The sequence below is a fragment of the Merops nubicus genome, unplaced genomic scaffold, assembly GCF_000691845.1.
Source record: "Merops nubicus isolate BGI_N331 unplaced genomic scaffold, ASM69184v1 scaffold26483, whole genome shotgun sequence".
In the NCBI taxonomy this organism is placed as follows: Eukaryota; Metazoa; Chordata; class Aves; order Coraciiformes; family Meropidae; genus Merops; species Merops nubicus.
The window spans coordinates 1-9,857 of NW_008598631.1; the positions used below are offsets into that span (position 1 = coordinate 1).

The 9,857-nt window shown below is 43.6% G+C and overlaps 1 protein-coding gene across 1 annotated transcript; it reads left to right on the forward strand.

Moving 5' to 3' along the window:
* Nucleotides 1-1,021: 1,021 nt before the first annotated feature.
* On the forward strand, nucleotides 1,022-9,838 carry OTUD4 (OTU deubiquitinase 4; the record flags this gene model as incomplete). The annotated part of the gene is made up of 11 exons (XM_008937129.1): nucleotides 1,022-1,146; nucleotides 1,267-1,447; nucleotides 2,225-2,390; nucleotides 3,219-3,339; nucleotides 4,413-4,468; nucleotides 5,010-5,093; nucleotides 5,550-5,688; nucleotides 6,745-6,824; nucleotides 6,900-7,014; nucleotides 7,603-7,643; nucleotides 9,694-9,838. Coding segments are annotated over 11 exons (1,253 nt in total), but the record flags the coding sequence as incomplete, so codon positions are not given.
* Between the last annotated feature and the right edge of the window lie 19 nt (nucleotides 9,839-9,857).

Consider the following 9,857-nt stretch of genomic DNA (forward strand, 5'->3'; position numbering starts at 1 on the left):
AGTGCCAGACTGAACCTTGGCAGTGGCAGCATTACTTCAGCTCAGAGTTCATCTCAGCCCCTGAGGTGCATCTGCTGCTTTACTTGAAGCAGTACTACCCCAAAACTGTGAAGAAAAAACCCCATGTTAAATAAAAAAAAGCAAAAAGGGGTTCTGCATTGATTGTCACTTCAGATTTTTCTTTTAGTGCTAAGTAGTCTGGGTATTACTCCAGAGTAAAGCATTAATTACATTAATATTAGTATTTTTTTTCTTCTTTGCACAAGAGGCAATCTTAAACAGATTGACACCATCCTAATTAAGTGTTGCTTGTTGTTCTTAATAACTAGACACAAGATTTGTGACAAGCTTTCATATTAAAAGGTCCATCAGTGCACCTTGCTGCTCTGTTGGTTGAGTAGCTCTGATTTCATACCAAGAGTGCCAAGCTGCTGTTTGCAGGTGTCATCTTTGCCCTGTCTTAGGACAAGCTAACTCTTTATAAAGTTGGGATTGTGAGGGTTTTTTTTTTGTGTGTTGGTTGCCTGGTTTTGTTTGAGATTTGAACTGTATTATATATCTGAATGCCATCCTTTCAAATAGTATCAGCAGTTGCTTGGGCATCCCATAGCATCCTCAGTTAAAAACACAGTAATTACTCTGGGATATAAACCACCAATATAATGTTTTCCAATCTTGACATCTATTGCATTGTTTGTAATAAGTTTATCTGAGTATTTTGGTTTTTTGTGATCTTTTTTTTCTGTCTCCCCTGAAGACATTATAATACTTCAGAAAGGGCTGATCATTCTGTACTGGATATGCTTGCATCAACTTAACAGCAAGTTTTATTAAAAAAGGTTCTTTTCCACAGAGTAGATGAACAAACACATTTCCTACCCTGTAATCCTAAAGAACAAAGGACTTTGAATGCAATGTTGTCACAAATGGAAAGATCCATCAGTCTTAGTAAACGTGGTGTTAATTTATGCAAATCCCAGTCTTCATGATATTTTTTGCTCCACAATCCCTTGTTTTGCAGGCATGCTGTCTCACTGAAGAGCCTTAAACCTCTTCCACAGGCCTCTCCCATGGAGGGCTGGAACACTGTGCCGGGGAAGAAGATCAAAAAGTTTTTCCCAACATGGGGCCAGAACTCTCAGCCTGGTAGGGCCTCACCTGCCCTTGTGTGGCAGAGTCCTTATTGTCTGGTGTTCTGTCCCAAAACAAAGGATGAAAAAAAGATGAAAAATAGTAAATCTGTCTGTTTTCACTTCTTGATCACAGATGCAGATGGTAGAGGGCCGAAGAATCAGAGCAAGTCAGTCAAGCCCCAGTCAGCACTACCTCCTCGACTGCAGCATACTGTGGGAACCAGGCAGCATCAGTTCTTGTGTTCTGCACCCCAACCTCATCAGACCTCAACTGAGCAAAAAGCTCCAGGCAGGAATCCTTCCCAGACTGTGAGGTAAAACTAGAAATAACATCTTCCTTGTCTTCAGCTCTAGCTGAGCTTTTTGGAGCCCAGGGGCCTGCTTCAGATGCTTCCAACATGCTCTTTTGAAATATGTTGCCACTGAAATCTTAAGTGTCATAAGTCCTTAAGAATACACACAAGCATGTGAAATATATATTTTTTTTAAAATAAATTTTGAAATCTTTTTCAAAATTGCTGCTATCATAAGCTCCCACTCTTTTTTTTCTGGCGTGGCAGCATCTCCCCTGGAAGCACTGTACACAAAACTAGTTTCTGCTTGGAAAGTGGATGTTGTGGGTGGTGCTTTTTTGTTTCTTTTTTTGTTGTTGATTTCCTGGTTGGGGCTGAAGTAGCACTGCATGTAGTGATTTAGGGGCATGGCTAAGATCTTCCCTCAGCTTCTACAGAACCTGTCAGGGAGAACAGCTTCATGTTGTGACTGACCACGTGAAGTGCAAGAACAGCATTTCTTGGTTGGCACAGAAATAGTTTAGATCACTCAATGTAGGCATTTGCTCTTTAACTACAATCTCATAATTCCCATTTGTTATAAAATTCTCTTGAACTGAATAAATCATGGACAAAATCCACTCCTTCCCATCTTAAGTTTTATGCCTGTGGGTGACCTGCAGGAGGCAGAGAGGAATCTGGCGTGTGTGGAGTGACATCAGCAGTGCTATCTAATCATCCTCTTTCTTCCTGAGGAGCCATGAGTTTGTGTTGTGTTCCTTTGTCAGAGGGATCCCATTTCATGTTTTCCCTTCCCAGGAAGCCAGAGAGGGAGAGGACAGAGGATCTGAGCCATGGCAGCAGAGACTGTAACTACTTTGGCCTGTCCCCAGAGGAGCGCAGGGAGAAACAGGCCATAGAGGAGTCCCGCTCCCTCTATGAGATCCAGCAGAGGGATGAACAAGCCTTCCCTGCTCTCTCCAATGTATGCTCTTGCTCATTGTCATTAATAGTGCATTTTTCATGCTTTAATTAGCAATTGTCACTTTGCTGTCCTCACATTCCCATACAACTTGAAAGTTAAGGGTGTTTTCTTCACACTGTGGATCTCCGTGTAGTGGTTTGCCTTGGGAATAATTCATGTCCATCATACTCACTTCTTTAGGCATGTAAATATGGTGAACATGGGAGATTCTGAAGCTGCAGGCTTCTTTCTCAGTGTTCCTCCTGTCTTTGGAAGACTTTGCACTTCCTTAGATACTCAGATGTTGTCTTTTTCTTGTATGGTGGGGTCAAACCTCAAGGTGAGGACAGAACTTGCTGTGAAGTAGTTTAATTTATCTGAGAAATAGCTCAGGACTGTGGCACTGTGGTGCATGAATTTCTATCACTAGGTGGTTGTTTCTGGGTTGGTTCACATAAAACCTGTCCCCTTTTTGGTGTTTTGATGTCACAAGCAGTGCAAGTTCTTTGTCAGACTCACTCTTTTTCTGTTGTGGAGCTGAGCTGACTTCAGTGGACTTGTCTATGCCTAAGGGCAGAATGTTGCCTTTAGATTGGGAGAGATTATTCTATTGCTGCAATTTCTAAAGAAAGTGGATGAGTGCTTCTAAAGGACACTGCAAAATTTAGCAATGAATGAAGGAGTGGATGAATCTGAATGGTACTAATCAAGATGGCTTCACACTCTCTGCCTATCACAGAGATAAATACTGTGTGTCAGGAAGGCATAATAGGATCATATCAGATCATGGCAGAATGTCATCAGTCTTCTCATAAAAATGAATATTTCTGCTTTTCTGAATTTCTTTAGAATCCATCAGTCTGTCAGGCTGCTACACAGACTGTGGATAACTTAAGCCAGAAAAAGTTCTCCAATAACGAGAGGAGAAACGGCAAGTGGACAGCAGAGGTGGAAGAGCAGAAGGATAAAGGTAAAAATAAATGGCTTTAGATCAAGGCTCTTCTGTGTTTGCTTGTTTTTATTGCCAGCCTCAGAATTTATCAGAGATGGGGCATCTGATTAGGCAATGAGGGGAAAATTATCTGATCTTTTATAACACTCCTCAGCTTCTCCTCAGTGACTCTAAGCTTTTCTTCTGCTGTGAGGAAGGGGAAGGTGGCAGTGATAGATGAGAGCTGGAGCTGTTGGGAGGTAGTTAGTCAATCTTTGCTGAGTACAACTGATAGTATTGATTTAGTAAGTTTATTTTTTGTCCTCTCAGCTTTGCCATAGTGAAACACCAAATTTCATCTTGGCTTCCACATTTTTTTTCCCCTCTGAGTAAATACAATTCAAATTCTTTAGTCTGCTCTTAGAAGATGTCCCTGCCCTCTTCTTTTTGAATGTTTTTTTAAAGTCTTTCCCCCTTTTCTCTGGCAACAGCAGAGGCATTGCTGTTGTGTACTCTTGGCACTTGTGCTCCTTAGTCATAAATGATAAAGGTTTATGCCATGACTGTTTTTCAGCACTGTCTCTCCCACTAAAAGTTGGCTGATGCTCAAGAAATTAAACTTTCTAGATCTTTGGAGCCATTTAAGCCTAAACTGATATTTTACCCAGCCAAAAGCAGACAGGACTTTAAGCTTCTATTATTTTAACACTTGAATATGGAAATGCAGATCAAAACATTTTCACTTTAAGCAAAGTACAGACTTGCTGCTTTTTCCCTAAGAGGGATTTAAGATGAACGATGTGCTTAAAGAGACAGCTACATTTCTTTCCTGCTTCCCTCAGGCCTCACTGAGAAATAACAAACATCAGCAAAGAACTCCTGTAGAGTTTTGGAAACCCAGGTTGAAGTAGCTGCTTTGTTAGTGCCCTAACAACTGTATTTTAGGATGCTTTGATAATAAACGAAATTTTAAGTTTTCTGAAGTAATATGTGCTGAGGTAGGCTTTGTTTTGAAGGTTTAACTTTGGCAAGACAAACTTTAACTGGCTTAAGTTGTGATAGCCATAAATGGTGTAATGGTTCATTTACTAGGTTATGTCTTGGTGTTACAGAGTCAAATTCCAGGCAGAGCCACTTAAGTCAGAAGCTTGAGCCAAATTCATCTGAGGTAATCTTAAAAAAAAGACCAAATTTTTTTTTTTTTTAATGTTATTGCTTCTCTGATACATGATTAGCAGAGCAATAGCTGCCTTTAGAGCTGTGATTGCTGCTGCTGCTGTCCAACTTTTAGTGAAATACTCTGAGTTGGAAGCTTGTGTTGCTGTCAGCTTTGCTCAGCCCCTGTGATCCATACCTGTAGTTTCTCTGCAGTCTGAGTTCCCATAGCTGGGCTGTGGAGAGCACTTCTGAGTCTGGATTTGTAGTTGCTTAGTACACCCTGTGCTTCCAGTGTAATGCCACCAGAGGAGATTTGATGTTCACCAATAGCTACTGTGCTAACAGATGATGATCTGTGAAGCTCAGTGGAGATTTGTGGCCTCTTGGTGGCTTTTAACCTTTGCTGTCCTTTCAATGAGCAGAATGTTCTGCTAGTAGAATAGTGACTGGGTGCTTAGCCCACGTTGTGTGTAGTGTGGTTTGATATCTTTGAATGCCTCTTTGAAAAGTAAATCTTTAATATTAGTCTGTTGTTTCTAACTTTGCTTTAGAAGAATAGTCAAGATGAGAGTTACCCCAAAGCTTCATCTCCTTTGGAACAAGTCAAAACAGAGTCTCCGATTCTTGCTGAGCAAGTAAGAAATGTTTGTTTGATTTCAAAGTTTTCCAGTCAGGAGACTTCAGACAAAGGGGAGCTTCACCACAGCCACGTATGTATTGCAACACCAGCTTTTAATGACACAGTGATTTTTATGGTGATAATGCTGAAATTTCCTATTTACAGTTAGGAATCTGGTCTAAGATTCCTAACTGAGAGGATGTGAAAGGATGGGCCCTTGAAGAGGAGAAAGGATAGAAAAGTAAACCCCCCTCTGTGGAGAGAGGGGTTGTTTCATACCCAAGATAACCATGCTTTCCACTTGAAATACTTCACCTTTGCTTTTTCAGCTTTCTCCAAAGTTATTGGTAATGGTTTGTGAGGGTGGCTTTTCTTTTTGATGGGAGAGAGTTAAATTTAAAGCTTCAGAATAAAAAGATTTATTACAATAAAAGATTTAGAATAACTTCATTTGATCTCTTTGTTTCTGTAGAGCCTGACAGAATGCTTACCAAGCATAACTCCAACACCCTCTCCAGTCTTTTCTGAGGTGCATTTACCTCCAGCAGTGCCTTCTGTACCAGCCATTGTGCCAGCTTGGCCAAGTGAGCCAGCAGCTTATGGACCAGCAGGTTTGGAGACATATTCAGATACATCAGAAACTACTCACCCTGAAAAATGCTTTAACTGTCTTGCTAAATTGGAGATGCCTCCAGGAGACAGGATTTCATTTCACTTCCCATTATAAAGGCAGTCATGTAGTTTCCTGCTGCTGAAAGGGAGTGAGGGTTCTGGCAGATGTGTAACTGCCCATGGGTGTGGCTTGCTTTACTGCCTTCCTGGAGGTGGAAGGAGGATCTGTACTCAATGCTCCATTTTTCTCCAGTGGGATAGCACTGAGTTTTGAGAGAGCTTGTTCTGAGGATCTGCTTAAGGCAGAACCCACTGTCAGCACGTTGGAGCTTGATAAGTGTTAGTGCTCTCTACCCCATGGAATAAGCCTCTTCACTCAGCAGAGACTCAGCCTGGGTCTGGTGTGTCTGGGACTGATGAGATCTGTTGGGACCTGGGCTGCAAGGGCAGTGGAGTGGGTTGTGTGTGCTCTGTACCTTCTGACACGTGCACTTAGCATGGATGCAGCACTGCTCATGAGGTGAGGGGCTGTACTTTTCTCTCCCACTGCTGTGTTTCTGTACAAGAACTGGCTCTTGAATCAGTCTGTACCCTTGTGTGGCACAGGAATAATGCTGCTGTGCTGGAGGGCATCTGACAGAGGATGTGTAGCCCAGTTGACCTGAGCTCAGATTCAGAGGTGACTGTAGATGCCTCAGCAGAATGAGAACTGCAGAGGTTCACATACAAGTTTTAGTTCCTTCCCCCAACTTTTTTTTTTTTCCTCCCTTCCTATTTTCTTTTGGTATTTATAGTTTTTAAAATAAACATGAGATAGGTTTAGCTATTTCTGGAACATTTGACTGTTCTGCTCTTTCTGAAAGCTGTTCTCTGCATTTAGCTAAATCTTTGTCACTGCCAGACTCAGTGATTTCCTTCTGTGCCCTCCTGAATACCTTTTTATTTCCTTTGTCCTTCTGCCTTTTGTACCTTGCTTTCCTGCTGTCTTTTGTGATTGTATGCAGTTGCTGTCTGTAGGCAGATGTGCATATATAAGAAGCACTCTTCTCCCTCAGGTATCCCAGCTCAAATACCTGCTTCTTCACTGATGCCAGCCCCAGCCACGGGACCTGACTCTATTGTATCACAGGCTCAGGTAACATCTGCTCCAGTTGCTGGAGTTCCTGTGTCACTACAAGCAGTTAACCAGCCTTTAATGCCTTTGCCTCAGACTCTGAATCCTTATCAGGACCCACTGTACCCTGGATTCCCTTTCAGTGAGAAGGGAGAAAGAGCTGTTGCACCCTCTTACTCCCTGTGCAATACGGGGGAAGACTTGCCTAAAGGTGAGGAGCTAGGAGGAGGTCTGGGCTTTACACCGTTTTTCCTGACAGGTTTTCTTATCTTAAAATGTGGATAAAGACAAATTCTTTGGCCCTGTTGTTAATCTGCATCAATAGATCTGGTTGTTGTCATTCCATGATACAAGGTGTGGGAGGGAGTATTGAGTAGAGCTGTTTTCCATGGGGAACTGCTTCCTTTTATCAGTAACAGGTTTTCTCTTGTAATCAGAAGCCTGAAAGTTTCTGAGCATTTCCTCACTGGCCTGAGAAAATACAGCTTTTGGCATGCTACAAATATGGGGACACACCATGTCTGACTGCCTGGTGGTGTTTGTTTACTGAACTCTTTGTTTAAAAACTGGAATTCAGTTTCACAGACTGTTAAAAGTGGAATTTAAACTGCAGTTGTGTTCTGCATATCTTACTGTGGCAAAATAAAAAGACCCCAAATCAACCAAAGACCTGCAAGCAGCAGGTTGATGCCAGTGTTGCTCTGCTGAAATGGAACTTAATGCAAGGACTAAGTTTTGCATCAGATTAATTGTAATATTTTAGGTTTTCATAGTTATTTTTCTTTTTTTTTCTTCCTAGATAAGAATATTCTTAGATTTTTCTTCAATCTTGGTGTGAAGGTAACTCCTCAAACTTTTTTTGTGTTTATTCCATAGCATTTGCTTGTATTTGATACTACTTAGAGTGCAAAGCCTTGATTCTTGCAGCTGTAGACTTCATCTTAAAATTTGATAGACTGTCTGATTTTGTTGCCTGGGGTCCCAGCAGTGGTCCACACTGCAGCTGGAGCCAACAGAGACACATTTTATCTCAGTAGTGAACTGAGAACTGTTGGCTTCCAGCTGAGGCCACACAGTCAACAGACTCTGCTTTACAGGCTGGCAGCTAAGCCACTGTGAGCTGGAGGGTGAAGCACTGTGAGCTGGAGGGTGAAGCACTGTGAGCTGGAGGGTGTGTTCTCTTTTTAAGTTAAAAAAAAGAGCCCCCCTGGCCCTGCCTGTGTTGTGGCAGAGCCACTGCAGCTCACACGCCTCGTGTGTGCAAATCTCGTGCCTGGCTGGGGAAGAGGCTTGTCCAAAAAGGCAACATTTTCCCTTTCTTGGTGAACACCAGTGGTTTGCCAAGTCTCTCTCTTCTGCACATAAGAAGATGTGCTTCTCTTACCTTCTCTTACTCCTTCAGCAAGGGAAAGGTGCTGAGAGCTCTCAGCTCTTTCCATGGCTGTAGGCATAACTAATGATTTTCTTGGGTGGCTGGGCATGGAGAGAGGAAACAACTGAAGTTCAGCACAGCTTAAGAAAGTAAATTTAGATTTGATACCTGTGTGCCTAATACAAGCCTCTCTGCTTTACAGAAAACCCATAAGTCACTAGCAAGTGTCACTGCAATATATTTAAGTGGTTGTTTGCTAAGCCCGGGTGTGTTTCAGACTCTCCTCACTGGTGGGTGGTAGGAGTTAGGATCTGGTCTCATTTTGGTGCTTCAGCACCATCTACTGGTCACAGTACCATGCTCCAGCAGTTGTGACCAAAGGCTGTGGGAGACCTGGGAACCACTTTCTGTTACCCTCTCCACTGCTGTGGCTCCAGACGGTGCCCTGCTGTTGTCCACACCCTTCCTTTTGTTTGTTGGGGTGAACTGGCCAGTCCCTGCTCACAGGAGGTCTGGGGAGGCTTCTCGGGGTGGTTTGCTCCTGGGGCTGTTTCTACAGGTGGCACAGACAAGACCGTGCCAGGTTTTGGGCTCTGCCCTTGAGCTACTCCAGTGTTTTCTTGGGCAGCTTTGTGCCTCCAGCAGCCTTGCTTGGTGGCCTGACATAGGTATGGCTGGCAGGGTGCTCCTGGGCCAGCTGCTGTGCACCAAAGACGAGTCCTCACGTAGGAGCTCCTCACTGAGCAGTGTCACCACGAGCCACTGTGCCCTGGTTAGTTACCGTGGGAGCAGAGGACAGGGAGAGGACACCACCTGAGGTGGGCACCTTCAGTACTGTGAGCAGCTCGTGCTCACCACCAGCACTGAAGAACTTGCTGCTGCCCGTTGGTGTTGTGCCTCTTCTGACTCACAACGTACCTTCCAGCTCCTGGTGGATGTTCTAGTGAGCCTCAACCACAACACCTCTCCCCGAGGGGCTTCTAAAACAGCTCATCTGTGGGTTGTGTGTATTTATGTGGATTTCAGGCTTTACAAACTGTCCTTGGGGAAATGATCTAACTTTGGGTCTTGGTGTAGTCTTTTTAAGTGCAAATACGTGGATGTTATGACAACTTGTTGTTTTGATTGTTAGCATTTAGAATCTGGAGAAGTGAGCTAGTAGTGCAAACGGCTGATTAATAGCTATGATTCTGGAAAAAGAATTTGGAAACTTGTGTCTGCAAAGGCATAGTTAAAACTTGACTTAGTAGCACCACGTGTTTAAGTTAACTACATAAAAATTGTTACCAAGTTTTGTTGCTGCTCATAACTGTTGCCTAGTGCAGCTGCATTTGAAAGGAAAACAAAAAATGAGAACATCATCCTAGAGTCCTAAATGTGTAGAATAGAGGGCAGTCACTGTAAAGAAAATGAACCTTTACTTCTTGGTCGTTTCCAAACGGTAGATGACCTGTATGGCTTCTGAACGTTTGAAACTCCAAATCCATTGGCCTGTTTTCTCTCCCCCCTGTCCTGCAGGCATACAGCTGCCCCATGTGGGCCCCCCACTCGTACCTGTACCCCCTGCACCAGGCCTACCTGGCGGCCTGCCGGATGTTCCCCAACGTGCCCCTGCCCGTGTACCCGCAGGGGCCCTGGTTCCAGGAGGCTCCGCCGGCCCCCGGCGAGGGCGAAGCCGCGCG